The sequence below is a fragment of the Schistocerca nitens genome, chromosome 9, assembly GCF_023898315.1.
Source record: "Schistocerca nitens isolate TAMUIC-IGC-003100 chromosome 9, iqSchNite1.1, whole genome shotgun sequence".
Taxonomy (NCBI): domain Eukaryota; kingdom Metazoa; phylum Arthropoda; class Insecta; order Orthoptera; family Acrididae; genus Schistocerca; species Schistocerca nitens.
In genome coordinates, this window is record NC_064622.1 from 278,822,921 (window position 1) to 278,841,330 (window position 18,410).

Here is an 18,410-nt window from a genome sequence, read left to right on the forward strand (position 1 = left end):
GCAGGAGGTGATCGAGAAAATACGAATGTAGCAACAGAAAATGTTCCTGTACCCCACAGCCATGACGAGACACTACGGATGCCAGGTGTCTCAAAGAAGAAAACGACGCCGAAGATTGGTACCTCACATCTGGCTGGAACCACTGGTTCCAGTGGCACAATGCCATGTTTCAAAAAGCAGTGGTAAGATGTGCACGGCAGTGTGTCAAGTTTAATCTGTGATTTCATTAACATTAGGAGTCGTGAACATCTCATTATGTCCCCGCAGATCCGATTGTATGGTGGTGCACAAAAATTCCATGTGACTAGTATTCGTCATTATAGTTACTCTCTGATGTTAGAGATATAGACAACATGTTAATTGTTCAGCCTTCTACACTTGCAAGCTATACTGTATAGACATGTTTTACGTGGAAATAAATGTTCAATTCTACCAGATACAACAAGCATTAAGGAGGAGTAGACAAGATGGACTGGAACATCCAAAAATATAGAATCAAAATAAGGGGCAAAGTGGTACTTCCATCTTCTTATCAATGCCACTGACGTACTGGTGAACTCTCATGTACTGTTTTGTTTCAAAAACTAAAATTTCCTTACTGGATTACAGAAGGGTGGTTGCCAGAACATATCTTGCTCTGTCTATACCAATATCTGACTAAAAATAGGGTGGCCAAAAAGTGTTTCACTACTTCTCAAACACTCATGTTCCTTTTGACGTCTGTAAAATCTCAAACACACAGATATGAGCAGTATGTACGAAAACTGCAAAGAAACAATGCTGTTGTATACCATCCTCCTCAAACACTTCTGTGCAGAAACACATTTCTCCTAAATGACAAGTTACTCTAGAATATGATTACTGAAAATAGGAAAAGTTAGTAAACTTGCCGACTTTTCCACACTAAAATCTGCAATGCAAAAGTTGCAGGTCTTAGATGTTTAATAAGATCTGTAACATGTGATTTCCAATACAGGATATTATCAATATTTGCTGTTAAGAATTTAGAATATTCTGTACCATTTACTGATTTACCCTCATTATTTCTAATGTTGTCGTCAGGCCTTATACAGTACCTAATTACAGGTACTGTGTTTTATCCAAGTTCAGTGTAAGTAAATTTGCAGAGAACCATTTAATTTTCATGAAAATATTACACTGTCAAATGTTGAAGTTTCTCTGTTAGGCTTTACTGTGATACTTGCACTGCCAGCAAAGATAATGACTTCAACTTCTTGGAAATATGATGGAAGATTATCTATGTATTAAAAGTGTGGACCCTGTGGTATACCTGCACTGATTCTGAAGATGCTATTTCACTGTACTCTCCTCCGAATTTCTTAATGCAATGCTGTGCACCCTTTTAGACAGGACAAAAACCAGTTACAGTGCATGCAATATTACTTGGCTTTCAACTGGGCAGAAGACTCTACAGGGGCAGGGACAACGATGGTGGTGGGGGCTCCCTTGCGGACAGCACAGCACGATACAGGAAACTTAACTCTACAGCTGAAATCTTCACAAAAGTGCCTGTCATGCGGTAATTAGAAGCTACAGCTAGCAAATCTATAAACAAGCATATTAAACAGGTCATTAAAGTAAAGCCAATAATTCACAAAGTCAACGATGGCTACAGATTTATGGTGAAACTGCACTATCGGGAGCGATTTATTTCTGTCCACCTTTTGCACACTATCTTTCTCTGGTTTCCATATTAAAATTAGCTTCTTTACCCAAAACAAAGCACAGTTTACACAATTTCACCTCATTAACATGCCTATGTAGCTGCAATCACTATAAATCCTGAAACAATTTACTCTTAAATTGAGGACAAGGTCAACAACTTATGAAATACTTTCTTTTAAAACCAATTGAGTAAGGTTGCAGTGCAGCCGGCGTGTGCACACATCCATTCCCGCAACGTAGACGTGGCGGGCAGTGAACGAATTGACCATAACTGACAAAGCACACGGCTCTGTAGGCAACAAGCAACTGAGGCGGCCGCCCCTTTGGAACAAAGGTGTGAACTTGTCCAGCACTGAGAATCGGTTTCTGCACAAGGTCCAAGTTATCTTGCACGGTCTCTGAAATTACAATATTCAAACTTCTCCAAAGGAATACGTGAAACTGCACAATTGGAATGTTATTGACAATAAGCAGAAAATAACAGTTGACAATATTTTCCACTATTTTGCCATTTAAATTTTGTATAACTGGTTTGCGAATAGAAAAATAGTTTGCTCTGAGAAGAGTCCCTTTTGAAATCCAAACAGATTTAAGTATTTTAATTTTTAGAGTACTTTTGAGGAGGAAGTAAGTTGTGGGACTGGTTGGTGATCACTAATGAACAGTCTTACTACTTCTCTTGGAAAGATGATCATCATCATATTTCTGTCTGCCAACAAATACACTTTGCGACAGATGTGTTGTGTATGTGACTGGATACAATAAATATATATGCCAGGAATAGGATTTTAATACAATACTTGAGATATTATCAACTCTTTTGGAGTTGATATTTTCGAAGGTGTTAAAACACTCTTCCTTTTATGGCACAGCATGGGGTAATTGTGATTTGGTTGAATATATGTGACACTGCTTCTTGCATGCACTCTATTGCTGCATCCCTTTAACTGTTCATGTCAATCTTATGTGTAACTTAAAGTTGTTACTAAATATGTTGGCTACTTGACTGCTATCATTTCTTTCACAGCAAAGTCCTCACATTCTGTAACTTATTTCCAGGTTTCTCTTTTAATTATTGCCTTTAGATTTTAATATTACTCTCTAAATTGTTAATTTCAGATGTTTCAATCACTTTGATTTAGACAGCACAGCATTTCTTGTAATGTGCAATAAGCCCTACTTCTCAGTTAGCCCTAACCATTTTGAACAATTTTATTTCCTTTACACTTGATATTTTGATCCCTTTCATAATTCAGGGCACTTTTGATGCCTTATTAGTATCACATCCTATGGTTTTCTTGGGAAAGAAACTGTTATACAGATCAATGGAAACTCATTCATAACTAATCTTCCTGTGTCACAGTAATACAAGCTTACATTGACAGTGTGTTTTATATAATGGGTGTTTCACACGGAATAGCACATACTCTATATCATGTACTTGTGTCAAAATACGAGGGTTGACTGAAAAGTAATGCCTCCACCTACATAACTGTTCAACAGCTGGCAGCATTGGTATGTGTCAGGTAATGGCTTGTTCTGTAGCCTCTTCTCTACAACTCCAGTTGGCGGGAAGCCTTAGCATTGAATTGTTGTGTTGTTACACTGTAAAGTATGGAATCCTGCACAGACGGTCGGTCAATGCGATTTAAGCAACGCGCAGTCACTGAATTCTTGACAGCAGGTGTCACCCCAAAGATTCATCAGAGAATGAAAGCAGTTTACGGTGATTGTGTTGATGTGCGTACTGTGCATCGTTGGGCGAGTAAGGTTAAAGATGTTGAGGCGGAAACATCTGACCTTCGTGACAGAGTTGGACGTCCTGTGACAGATTGATTCAGGACGATCATTGTATCACTCAGAGAGAAATTGCAAGCACAATCAGTATTTCACAAGAACATGTGGGTCACATTACTGCTTTGCTTGACTATCTGAAGATCTGTGCATGATGGATATCCCGGATGCTGACTCCTGAAATGAAAGCGTACAGACTTGAAATTTGCCAGGAACTCCTTTCGCGTTACGAGAATGAAGGCGACGTCTTTCTCCATTCAATTGTGACAGGTGACAAAACGTGGGTACACCATTACGATCTGGAGACGAAACGTCAGTCTATAGAATATCGACAACAAGACTCGACCCAGAAAAAGAAATTCAACACACTGCCCTCAGCTGGAAAAATCATGGCCACAGTGCTCTGGAATGCAGATGGTGTTATCCTTGTTGATTTCCTTGATCGTGGAATGATAAATTCAGAGCGTTACATCACAACACTGCTAACTCTGAAACGACGGCTAACAAGGGTCTGAAAGGAAAGGAGAAATGTTTTCCTGCAGCATGACAATGCCAAACCACTCACTTCACGTGCCACCACAGCAGAACTTCAGAGACTGAATCTCACCACCGTATGGCATCCTCCTTACAGTCCAGATGTAGCACCACCTAACTTCCATCTGTTCCCGATAATGAAAGACAATATGCGGGGACATCATTATGCTTCTGATGAAGACGTTAAGAGAACTGTGAGACTGTGGTTGCAGAAACAGAGTGTCAACTTCTTCCGCGATGGTTTCAGAAAACTTTTTCATCATTGGCAGAAATGTATCCAATTGGCTGGTGATTACGTGGAAAAGTGAATATTGGTAACTAAAGATCACATTATAAGGATTATTTCTGCATTTGATTTATTAAAATATTCCCACCCAAACCCAATTAGTGAAGGTGAAGGCATTACTTTTCATTCAACCCTCATGCTATCACATATTCTCTCAATTTGTGAAGTTTTATTTTGTTTCATCCTCCACTTTCAGGAGCTTCACTTACTTGTCAAGCAGTATATATGATACACTGCTAGGCTTTGAAATATTGAAACCACTGATGTCAGTATCCAAAAACCATCAATTTGGCGTGAAGTGTACTGCATGCCTGGATATGTAAATTACTAGCATTTCAGCCTAAAGTAGGTAAGAGTAATCCAATCTATATTGCGTGTATGCGAGGAAAGATTATGTTGAAAGTTTCTTATTCAATAATCACATCTGAATGATGTTTGTGTGTGTGTTATGCCTCGGAATGTGGAAAAATATGGACCAGCATGTCAGAATTTGACAGCACCAGGATTGTGGCCTGCAAAGACTACAGTTTCACATTCTGCAATACTGCTGTTTGTGTTGGTCAGGATCCCCCGACTGTCAAGTGAACATAGAATCAAGGGGTATATGAGGACCCTCAAAGCCAAGCAGAATCCAAACAGTCCTGCATGACTAGCAACTGAAAGGAGAGAGATTGTTTGCTTTGTTGCATAGGGTCAAACAGACACAACACATACCCTGAGCCACTAAATGTGCTGCTTTCTTCTTTTTTTTCCAGCAATAGAAGTATCTGTATCAACAATGCACTGGTGTATGGAGCACAGAGAGATTTTTAGAAGCAGCACTTGGCACTCCAGTAGGGAGGGGTGGGGGGTGGGGGAGAGAGACAGAGGGGGGGGGGGGAGAGGGAGACATGTCCACGGTGGTGCTCCCAGTAACACCATTGATGTATCTATCTGCAGGGGCTCTAAGGTGAACATATGTCAGATTAAATCTGTCAAACATACTGACCCAGTATCACCATCTCTGGTTCGCGAAGCCAACATATTGGACAAGTACTAAAATTCTAGCTTTCGCAACCAACGGTTGCTTCATCAGGAAAGAGGGAAGGATAGGGAAAGACGAAAGGATGTGGGTTTTGGAGTCATTCCAATCCCAGGAGCGGAAAGACTTACCTTAGGGGGAAAAAAGGACAGGTATACACTCGCGCACACACACACACACCCATATTCAACCACACATACACAGACACAAGCAGACATTTGTAAAGGCAAAGAGATTCGTTTTTCCTGTGTAGAATGTGTGTGTGTCTAAAAACAAAGATGATGTGACTTACCGAACGAAAGTGCTGGCAGGTCGATAGACACACAAACAAACACAAACATACACACAAAATTCAAGCTTTCGCAACAAACTGTTGCCTCATCAGGGAAGAGGGATAAAAGGCGAAAAAGCGTTGGTTAAGTTGATCCTGTGGTGAACTTGGGTTGGTAGACAGCGATGTGCATAAAGGTTAGGTGGTTGTGTTGCCGCTAAAACACGTTAAAGGACGGAGAAATTCGGGAAAATTTCGAAAAAATGTGTAAATGTATTAAAAGGAGTGGTGTTGTGGTGAAAGATTACGAAAATGGGGCTAACAATTGTGTGACGAAGAAATAATGACGTTAAAACCTGTGGGGAGCGGCTAAAAATGATCAGTAATGTACGAAAAACGGAAGTGGAAATAAAGTGAAAGTTATTAGAACTAGCCGAAATGGTTGTTTAATATGTGAAAGCAGCTGTTATTGAAATAGAAACAGTGGATTTTATAGCAGCGGTAGTGTTGAAAGCGGAAAATAAAATTTTTTTGGTTATGGTTTGGAAGTGGGTTACGTATTATTGAGCATATATAGGCGGGATAAAATTGTATAGTAGATTACGGTAAAAAGGGGAAGGTGAATACAAAGTGAGACTACTGGCAAAAACAGAAAGAGAAAATAAGACGACAGGAAAGATTTCTAAGTGCAACAGCGACAATAACAAACATAATTGTTGGGTTCAAATTAATGATATGGTTATAATAGAGGGAAACATTCCACGTAGGAAAAATATATCTACATACAAAGGTGATGTGACTTACCAAATGAAAGTGCTGGCAGGTTGACAGACACACAAACAAACACAAACATACAGACAAAATTCAAGCTTTCGCAACAAACTGTTGCCTCATCAGGAAAGAGGGGAAGGAGAGGGAAAGACGAAAGGATGTGGGTTTTAGGGAGAGGGTAAGGAGTCATCCCAATCCCGGGAGCGGAAAGACTTACCTTAGGGGGAAAAAAGGACAGGTATATACTCGCACACACACATGCAGACATATTTAAAGACAAAGAGTTTGGGCAGAGATGTCAGTCGAGGCGGAAGTACAGAGGCAAAGATGTTGTTGAATGACAGGTGAGGTATGAGTGGCGGCAACTTGAAATTAGGAGATTGAGGCCTGGTGGGTAACGGGAAGAGAGGATATATTGAAGAGCAAGTTCCCATCTCCGGAGTTCGGATAGGTTGGTGTTGGTGGGAAGTATCCAGATAACCCGGACGGTGTAACACTGTGCCAAGATGTGCTGGCCGTGCACCAAGGCATGTTTAGCCACAGGGTGATCCTTATTACCAACAAACACTGTATGCCTGTGTCCATTCATGCGAATGGACAGTTTGTTGCTGGTCATACCCACATAGAATGCATCACAGTGTAGGCAGGTCAGTTGGTAAATCACGTGGGTGCTTTCACATGTGGCTCTGCCTTTGATCGTGTACACCTTCCGGGTTACAGGACTGGAGTAGGTGGTGATGGGAGGGTGCATGGGACAGGTTTTACACCGGGGGCGGTTACAAGGATAGGAGCCAGAGGGTAGGGAAGGTGGTTTGGGGATTTCATAGGGATGAACTAAGAGGTTACGAAGGTTAGGTGGACGGTGGAAAGACACTCTTGGTGGAGTGGGGAGGATTTCATGAAGGATGGATCTCATTTCAGGGCAGGATTTGAGGAAGTCGTATCCCTGCTGGAGAGCCACATTCAGAGTCTGGTACAGTCCCGGAAAGTATCCTGTCACAAGTGGGGCACTTTTGTGGTTCTTCTGTGGGGGGTTCTGGGTTCGAGGGGATGAGGAAGTGGCTCTGGTTATTTGCTTCTGTACCAGGTCGGGAGGGTAGTTGCGAGATGCGAAAGCTGTTAAGTTGTTGGTGTAATGGCTCAGGGATCCGGACTGGAGCAGATTCGTTTGCCACGAAGACCTAGGCTGTAGGGAAGGGACCGTTTGATGTGGAATGGGTAACAGCTGTCATAATGGAGGTACTGTTGCTTGTTGGTGGGTTTGATGTGGACGGACGTGTGAAGCTGGCCATTGGACAGGTGGAGGTCAACATCAAGGAAAGTGGCATGGGATTTGGAGTGTGACCAGGTGAATCCGATGGAACCAAAGGAGTTGAGGTTGGAGAGGAAATTCTGAAGTTCTTCTTCCTGTGAGTCCAGATCATGAAGATCATGTTTTCCTACGTGGAATGTTTCCCTCTATATATATATATATATATATATATATATATATATATATATATATATATATATATATAACACAAACATACATACACCCACTTCCTTTCATCTTTCCCTCTCCTTCCCTCTTTCCTGACGAAGCAACCGTTTGTTGCGAAAGCTAGAATTTTGTGTGTATGTTTGTGTGTCTATCGACCTGCCAGCGCTTTTGTTTGGTAAGTCTCATCACTTTCTTTATATATATATATATATATATATATATATATATATATATATATATATATATATATGGCCAGACATACCAACAATTAAAGGGAACAGCCATGGGCACCACGATGGCCCCCTCGTAACCCAACCTATTCATGGGTCACTTAGAGGAAGCCTTTTTGGTTACCCACGCCTGCCAACCCAAAGTTTGGTACAGATTTATTGATGACATCTTCATGATCTGGACTCGCAGTGAAGAAGAACTCCAGAATTTCCTCTCCAACCTCAACTCCTTTGGTTCCATCAGATTCACCTGGTCTTACTCCAAATCCCATGCCACTTTCCGTGACGTTGACCTCCATCGGTCCAATGGCCAGCTTCACACATCCGTCCACATCAAACCCACCAACAAGCAACAGTACCTCCATTATGACAGCTGCCTCCCATTCCACATCAAACGGTCCCTTCCCTACTGCCTAGGTCTTCATGGCAAATGAATCTGCTCCAGTCCGGAATCCCTGAACCATTACACCAACAACCTGACAACAGCTTTCGCATCCCGTAACTACCCTCCCGACCCGGTACAGAAGCAAATAACCAGAGCCACTTCCTCATTCTCTCAAACCCAGAACCTCCCACAGAAGAACCATAAAAGTGCCCCACTTGTGACAGGATACTTTCCGGAACTGGATCAGACTCTGAATGTGGCTCTCCAGCAGGGATACGACTTCCTCAAATCCTGCCCTGAAATGAGATCCATCCTTCATGAAATCCTCCCCACTCCACCAAGAGTGTCTTTCCACCGTCCACCTAACCTTCGTAACCTCTTAGTTCATCCCTATGAAATCCCCAAACCACCTTCCCTACCCTCTGCCTCCTACCCTTGTAACCGCCCCCGGTGTAAAACCTGTCCCATGCAGCCTCCGACCACCACCTACTCCAGTCCTGTAACCCGGAAGGTGTACACGATCAAAGGCAGAGCCACGTGTGAAAGCACCCACGTGATTTAACAACTGACCTGCCTACACTGTGAAGCTTTCTATTTGGGAATGACCAGCAACAAACTGTCCATTCGCATGAATGGACACAGGCAGACAATGTTTGTTGGTAATGAGGATCACCCTATGGCTAAACATGCCTTGGTGCACGGCCAGCACATCTTGGCACAGTGTTACACCGTCCAGGTTATCTGGATACTTCCCACTAACACCTACCTGTCAGAAGTCCAGAGATGGGAACTTGCCCTCAGTATATCCTCTTTTCTCGTTATCCACCAGGCCTCAACCTCCACTAATTTCAAGTTGCCGCCGCTCGTACGTCAACTGTCATTCAACAACATCTTTGCCTCTGTACTTCCGCCTCGACTGACATCTCTTCCCAACCTCTTTGGATTTACACATGTCTGCCTGTGTCTGTATATGTGCGGATGTGCGTGCGTGCGCGCTTGCTTGCTCGAGTGTATACCTATCCTTTTTTCCCCCTAAGGTAAGTCTTTCTGCTCCCGGGAGTGGAATGACTCGTTACCCTCTCCCGTAAAACCCACATCCTTTTGTCTTTCCCTCTCCTTCACTTTTTCCTGATGAAGCAACCTTGGGTTGCGAAAACTTGAAATTTGTGTGTGTTTTTTATTGTCTGTATCACCATACCAACGCTTTCTGGCAAGTTACGGCATCTTTGTTTTTATATATATTTTTCCCACGTGGAATGTATCTGTGTGTGTGTGTGTGTGTGTGTGTGTGTGTGCGTGCGGTTTAGAGAAATTGGCACAACAATATTCTCTTGACAGTACAACTGAATGACTCTGGCATACATTTCACGGAGCATGGAGTGACGTGACCCTTATGTGTCATCCAAGCTCAGTTCGACTGTGTTCATTTGTGTTAAGAGTCATTGTTGCACCCTGAGGTATCAGTTCTGTGTACAAACTTTCACATTCTGCACAACCACTAATCATATACAAATTTAATAATGCAATTGTCCTACGATATTCCATAGGTACGTAAAATTCCATTATTTCTTATCATCTTTGGTAGTCCAATGTTACTGGGCAGTATTTTATCTTGTGACCAGTGAACATGAGTACCATGTCATTCAGCTTGCCCTTGGACATAATTTTTTTTTGGTATATTGTTTGCCCAACACATCTTCCCTCATGGCTATAATGCATGGAAAGCAATGTCCCTTTGTAAATAAGAAATTTTTTTCTGTAACAGTGGAAGTTGTTTTTGTAGTACAGCTCTGAGGGAGAACAGACTCGGTTAACTGAATGTAGCAGCACATATTTACAGACAGTGAAGAGAGTGGCTCACCAATGGCTTCCAAATTCATTATTTCACTACCGATAAGAGTTGCAGGTGATTGTGCGCATACAGGTACAGATAGCACCATTAATGAAACATGTAAACAGAACAAACTGGTGATTAACATTAGAATATTGACAACATTTCAGCATAGTTACTTTCATCTGTGCAGCTGCAAAAATTGAAGGTATTTTTCATTTTTAAATTTAAAACTGGTTGCCAACTACTTGTGAAACACACGCACTGCCCAATGTTTGGCGATTTTATCCAGCTTCATACAGATGTCAGTAGAAAAGTTTAATCATACACTGCCACAGTACATGATTTACTAGTTACTATTCACATACACTAAAGAGCCAAAGAAACTGGTACACCTGCCTAATACCCTGCAGGGCCCCTGCAAGCATGCAGAAGTACCACATCACAATGTGGCATGGACTCAACTAATGTCTGTAGTAGTGCTGGAGGGAGTTGTCGTCATGAATCCCGCAGGCTATCCATTAACCTACAATAGTATGAGGGAGTGGAGATCTCTTGGGAACAGCATGTTGCACGACATTCCATATATGCTCAATAATGTTTTGGGGAGTTGTGATGGTCAGTGGAAGTGTTTAAACTGAGAAGAACGTTCCTGGAGCCACTCTGTGGCAATTCTGCATGTGTGGGGTGTCACACTGTCTTACTGGAATTGCCCAAGTCATTGGAATGCACAATGGACATGAAAGAATGCAGATGAACAACAGGATGCTCACGTACGTGTCACCTGTCAGAGTCCTATCTAGATGTATCAGTGGTTTCCTACTACTCCACTAGCACACATCCCACACAATTACAGAGCCTCCATCAGCTTGAACAGACCCCCGGCGACATGCAGTGTCCACTGATTAATGAGGTTGTCCCCATACCCATACATGTCCATCCACTCGGTACAATTTGAAACGGGACTCATCCGACCAGGCAATATGTTTCCAGTCATCAACGTTTTGATGTCGGTATTGATGGGCCCAGGCGAGGTGTGAAGCTTTGTGTCATGCAGTCGTCAGTGGTACATAAGTGGGCCTTTGGCTCCGAAAGTCATATCGAAATCTGAAGCAATTTGCTGAAGTGTTGCATTTTTGTCACACTGAACTATTCTTTTCAGTCATTGTTGGTCCTGTTCTTGCACGATCTTTTTCCTACCATAGTGATGTCAAAAATTTGATGTTTTACCAGATTTCTGATATTCACGGTACACTTGTGAAATGGTCATTTGGGAAAATCTCCACTTCATCACTACGTCGGATATGCTGTGTCCCATCGTTCATGCGCCGACTACAACACCACGTTCAAAATCATTTAAAATCTAGATAACTTGTCATTTTAGCAGCAGTAACCAATCTAACAGCTTATAGGCACTGCCAATCACAGTGCCATATTCTGTCTGTTTATATATCTCTGTATTTGAATATGCATGCCTACACCAGTTTGTCACTTAAATTTATTTATGCCAACAATTAAAATGCCAATATGGTTTTTTAAAAATCATGTAAAAACTCAAGCACAAAACAGTGCAACTACAAGTTCAAATACTTAAACCAGTTTTGTTCTGCAAAATTCTGTCTATTCTGGAGCTGTTTAATACTGTATTGGATTTTAATAGATGATGATTCAGGCAGCCACTGGTTGCTATTTATGTATTAACCATATTATAGATAAGTCAAGTGTTTCCATGTAATGACTTTACCTCCATAAGACAGAGCAATGAGATCTTCTGGCGTAGACGTAACTGTTCAGCTGCCAGGTCAGGGACAGCAGACCACTGGGGCTTCATACGTTCAAACTGTGCAATGTCACCTGCATTGAAAGCAGACAACAATTCTGCTAGCCATGCCTTATCTGTCTCTCTTAAGGTCTCAAGTACAGGATGTGCCAACTGAAAAATTGAAAACACAACAAACTGAAACACTCGTTATGGATATAATGAACAATGGAAAATCCAAGCTGGACTGTAACAATATTAAAGAAGGAAAGTTGCTACACACCATATAGCGGAGAAAGCTATAACTGTGTGAATCTTTTTGTTGTGCCTATTGCGACTCAGCATCTCCGCTATATAGTGAGTAGCAACTTTCCTTCACTAATATCGCTACGGAGAAATTTGCTTTCAGTCACAAGCATACACTTTTTTCAGGAGGTATATAAAATAAAATTTATGAGCACTATATTGAAAATACTCTCAGAATAGAAATGTAACAAGAATAAACTTCTCGTAACAATGAAGAAATAAGCTATTGACATTAAGACAGTATTTGCAAGGCTCTACTTATGCTTCATTTATCATTATTTTTTTAACAATACACTCCCTCCAGATCTTTCTATGGGAAATCAATTTTTCAGACTGAATCCACTGATGTCAAATTTCTATTTCTAACTAACACTACCTTTGGTATAGCTTTGACAAACATTCATTTATATCTATACTCAATAATAGAATGCGTGGTAAATGTTGCCTAGAAATATGAATTTCAGTTTCCCCATCATATATGTTCTAGTTCCGTCCTTAATGTCTATATGAATACAATAAAACTGAGAAATCTGCTACTGCAGTCTCATTACAATTATTCTGAATTTGATGTGGATTGCTGTCATGCATTCTTACATGAGAATGGTCAGACCTATGTCAAAACCTGCTGTGATTATTTGGCACTCTTGAATGTCGATTAAAATCTAAACACTATATTCCAACTGCCAACTCAACAAAACCTAAAAAAATTATAAAACTGGTATTTCTTTCCTTGGCACTTGCAACTAAGACAAGAATACCATTGGATCTCTCTTGTCTGTTACAGCAAGTGTTGGTCACCTGATAAGGGGAGCTGTGGCCACCTTAGTATCAGTGTGTGTGGAGCAATTTGAAGTGAAATGGCAACATAACATTCATGATGAGTAAAGTTGAGGCTGGGTGTCAGTGCTTGAAGTGTCAATTTATCGGTTGTGACTGTTATAGTAGAATGGAAATTAGTTTCAGTGAGTTAAGAATTAAATTTCTGTTCTGTTTATGTTATTGTGGTGTCATTTGATGTTATTGGTTTTCTGTTTGTCGTGCGGTAAGTCGTTTAATTCAATTTGTGGCTTCTTTTGTTAGGTATGGATATGACTTCTAAGTTTAATAGTGCATGTCTACAGGCTGAAATGAGGGTCGACATGTTGTCCATCATTAAGTTTCTGCAACTTTTTGGGCTTGTGATGGGGATAGTGACGTGTGGTGTATGCAAGCAGAATATGTGAGTTGGGGGTTAGTATGTAGCACCAGAACTTTTTTACATATCTAAAAACAAAGATGATGTGACTTACCAAATGAAAGTGCTGGCAGGTCGACAGACACACAAACAAACACAAACATACACACAAAATTCAAGCTTTCGCAACAAACTGTTGCCTCATCAGGAAAGAGGGAAGGAGAGGGAAAGACGAAAGGATGTGGGTTTTAAGGGAGAGGGTAAGGAGTCATTCCAATCCCAGGAGCGGAAAGACTTACCTTAGGGGGAAAAAGGATGGGTGTACACTCGCACACTCGCGCGCGCGCACACACGCGCGCACACACGCACACACACGCACACGCACACACACACACGCACACACACACACACACACGCACGCACGCACGCACGCACGCACACACACACACACACACACACACACACACGCACGCACGCACGCACACACACACAAGCAGACATATTTAAAGATGGTCTTTAAATATGTCTACTTGTGTCTGTATATGTGTGGATGGATATGTGTGTGTGTGCGCGCGAGGGTATACCCATCCTTTTTCCACCCTAAGGTAAGTCTTTCCGCTCCCGGGATTGGAATGACTCCTTACCCTCTCCCTTAAAACCCACATCCTTTCGTCTTTCCCTCTCCTTCCCTCTTTCCTGATGAGGCAATAGTTTGTTGCGAAAGCTTGAATTTTGTGTGTATGTTTGTGTCTGTCGACCTGCCAGCACTTTCATTTGGTAAGTCACATCATCTTTGTTTTTAGATATATTTTTCCTACGTGGAATGTTTCCCTCTATTATAACCAGAACTTTTTTATGGTATATAGTCTTTTTTCGGTCTGTTGTTCATGTGTTATGATGTTTAGTGGGGTTTTTTTATGTGTGGCTGGGTCAGTGTTATTTACTGCATGTGTTGGTAGTTGATGTTTTGGTATCAGCACTTGTAGCTTATTTATGTATCTGAGAATTGTTGTTGTGGTCTTCAGCAACAACTCTCAGATACATAAATAAGCCACAAGTGCCGATACCAAAACATCAACCACCAACACATGCAGTAAATAACACCGACCCAGCCACACATAAAAACCCCCACCGAACATCATCATAACACATGGAGGGGGGGGGGGAGAGGGAGAGGGGGGAGGGGGGGGGGAGAGAGAGAGAGAGAGAGAGAGAGAGAGAGAGAGAGAGAGAGAGAGAGAGAGAGAGAGAGAGAGAGAGAGAGAGGGGGGGGGGGTAGTCAATTTCCATTATTTTGGTATCGTTAGTTGTATTTGAGATCCATAGGTCATGGGAAGTGACAGATTGCAATTTGTCATCGTAGCTATGTGTGTTTTGGTATCGTGAGCTGTTTTTGACCTATATAGGTCAAGGGTAGTGTCAGACTCCAATTTTTGTTGTTTTAGGTGTAGGTTTTGTGGTATCGACAGTTGTGGTGTTGTTATAATTTTTGGTATAGTTTGTTTTTATTTTGTGGTATCAACAATTGCAGTTGAGCTATGTAGGTGAAGGGAAGTGACCAATTTCTGTTGATATTGTAAGTTTAGCGGAACTTGGGATTTTGTGGTGTTTTTATGTCATCGTTTTGTGTGGTTTGGGATTGTGGTGTGTGTCTGAATGTGTTTATATTTAGTTTGTCTCCACGCAAAAAACCCCAATTTCCCCCACTGGTCCCGTTAGTTTGATTATATTTTTGGAGAGAGGTGTGTGTTGGTTTTATATGTATCTTCATGTTTGTTGTCGTTTATGTAATGACGTCATAGGCGCCATAGTGGAGACATTGCGAATGGCCGTTTCTGCCATATTGGTGATGTCATAGGTCACACTTCTGTATTCCCAAGGTGGATAAATATTGATGTCACGACCACTTAATAACACAACAATTGTGGTGTTTGAAAACTGAATAAATGAAAAGCTGGGATAGATAGACGTCCTTAACAACTACTAGAAATTGAAATGAAGTATATCAGCAATGCAGAAAATAGTAAATAGGAGAATACAACCTCTATGAGATTCTGGGGCATTCCGGAATTTTTTGAGCAATGATATTCACTTGCATGCAATCTTTTTAGACTGAAGTTGTTAACATAACTTTTTATAAAACTAAATACAAATGATGTACTGAAAGTAACGACTCCCTCATGTAACGACTAAGAACCACCCCTAATAATTTCTCAGTTGCAGGACTAATCATGTTTTGAAACATGAAATAACAAGCTAAAGTTGGTATATAAGAAGAGTGTTACCACCTAACGAAATGTTATTCCTGGCATTACTGCAGTAGTTTCCAAAGGAGTAAATCTAAAATCTCACTGTAAGCTCTGTCTGCAATTTGTAAATAAAACATTGTGTCACTTTATATTTAATTAAAACTCTTATTTAGATACTGTTGTACTCATTATTGCCATTGTTTCTTTTTTTTCCACTATTATCCTTCATCACAATAAATGCAGCACAAACTGCCGAGCAAAGAAATAAGACACAGCAGACTGCTTGAACAATAAAGTAACAAATGAACATGAGAACATGCATGACTGCATGCATTCTTTCTACTAATTTTTGTGCATGCACTTTCGTTCCTGTGCACCCATAACCGTGCACCAGAAAGGATGTATTGTGTGGTCACATCTTAAGGCCCGTCCACACGTTACGATCTGTCTGCGCAAATGTCTGCACACATCACATCTGCGCAGACAGATCGTTGCGTGTGGACAGAAGATTTGCACCAACCTGAGGTGTGTGCAAACCTGGAAGTTGGAGTTGGAGGTTTGAGCGAAACCTCTCAAATCTGTGGGTTCAAACCACATCTGCGCAGACAAGTTGGAGCGTGTGGACAGGAGATCGCCGCAAATCTGGCGCGAAACAGCTGTTTGCTCAGTCTAGTGTTTGTATTTGTGCACACAGGGCATTACATTGGCTGATACTCGTCAGTGTTCTCGAGAGTTTATAAGTGAATTCGTTGAATTTGTAGAAACCACCCATGTTTGTGGAAGATTAAAAGTAAAGAATATAGTGACCGAGACAAAAAGATTGCAGCATACAATGCTCTAATTGAGTTATCCAAAGTTCAGAAATCTAGATCTGGTGTAGGAGTAGATCAAGTATACCAGCCAACGTTATGGTATTTTGATCTGCTTGGCTTTCTTAGTGATCAAGAAACACCAAGACCAAGCAGGAGTACAATTGAAGATGAAATTGGAGTGTCAATGTTACCGCCAGCCGTTCATGAGGAGAAATTGCCCTTCTCATACAAGTATTTTTCCTCATAATATGAAGGGTTACAAGCTTTAAGAGATAATTATAAGTTTCGACATCCATCCGCAAATAATTTCGCCAGTCGTTAGGTTCGTCCTGCAACTCTCTCAGTAAATTTACGTGAGAAAACTGCTTTCGCTTTAGCAGCCACTGTCTACACCATTTTGCCCGCTTTCTCTGTTTCCTGCGGTTGGTCGGAATGTTTTCTGCAACACAAGTTGCGAACACAGACCACAACAGAACTTCCTCCATTTCTATATTTCAAAATAACTGAATTAAATGTTTGACGTTTACGGGGAGCGTAGTCGCTTGCCACTGATATTTCTTTTCTACACCGACAGATGGCGAGCGAGTAGTAGATTGGGGTTTGTGTCGTGTGAACACACCACATTTGCAGCGATCTTTTGCATGTACAGACATCTGCACCGATGTCTGCGCAGACAGATCGTTGCGTGTGGACCGGGCTTTAGAGGTGATAGTTTTGACAGAATCAGGATGTGTGTATTTTATGCATGTCCTAATTACATCTACACAGTGGAAATGGTCAACAGATGAATGAATGAATGAATGAATGAATGAACAAACAAATAAATAGATAAATGTGCAGCACCATGCATGCACAATGAAATCCTGAATTAGTGTAGTTACCTACAATGAGCATTCATAACATGCAATGAAATTCAGTGCTAAGAAACTGAGGTAAAATTTTACTTATGGCAGCGGCAAGTAGTAAGCTGATATTAGCAATGAATTGCTGAATGCTGCGAATCATGTAATGTTCATATTAATGCTAGCATTTAGTTATGAGATGTTTGCTTTACGAGGATAATTAATTTACTCAGCACACAAGGGCACATACAAGAACCTGTTAACGACAGAGCAGGAACTGCATTAATTATTTACTTCATTAATATCAGCACACTATGCCGCCAACAGCCTAGGGTAAAATTTAGGCCTATCAAAAGTAATTTTCCAATAACACATTCAGAACTGAACTTTCAATCGTGTATACTCACCAGCTCTCCCAGATTGTACACTCCTTCACCGAGAAGAGCAGCTAATCCAAGAAAAAATGCATGTTGCACCTGTTGTTCCCTCGATAATTTAGACAACTCAATACAGCCCAAGTAACGTAAAGCTGTGCGATAATAATCTGCATGTTTCCCTTGCAATCTGTACAGCTGGCTAGCCAATAGGTAAAAACGTCCGTGTACTGTTGTTATGCCATTTTCTTCATCGAGCATCTTTTCAATTTCATCTATCAATTTCTGCACAAGATAAAGTAAATATAAATAAATTACATGTATTCAAGTTTACTCTAGAGACTACAGACAACATTTAAACTTAACTTAGCCTATATTTAGCTGCAGACAGGGCCACAGAAACTTCAACAAATTTCCAAAAAAATGTTTTTTTCCTCAAGTGATTCACTGTACTGAAAAATAGCATCCTTTAATATGCCTAGACAGCTGAACACAATAGACTTGTCCTAAAGGAACTGACTAGCACACGAGTTCACACCACAAATATCAATCATATTTTTCATTAACTTTTACTTACAACTACTATGGTATAAAATTCTGTTTAC

At 41.0% G+C, this 18,410-nt stretch overlaps 1 protein-coding gene across 1 annotated transcript in view; it reads right to left on the reverse strand.

Annotated features, from left to right (window-relative positions):
- The window catches only part of LOC126203584 (26S proteasome non-ATPase regulatory subunit 13), a 48,296-nt gene that overhangs the window by 29,179 nt on the left and 707 nt on the right, over positions 1 to 18,410 (reverse strand). The window contains exons 4-5 of the mRNA XM_049937946.1: positions 17,839 to 18,090; positions 12,034 to 12,222 (exon numbers count right to left, since the gene is read on the reverse strand). Of these exons, the coding sequence (XP_049793903.1) occupies positions 12,034 to 12,222; positions 17,839 to 18,090 (441 nt within the window). The remainder of the gene's footprint in view (positions 1 to 12,033; positions 12,223 to 17,838; positions 18,091 to 18,410) is intronic.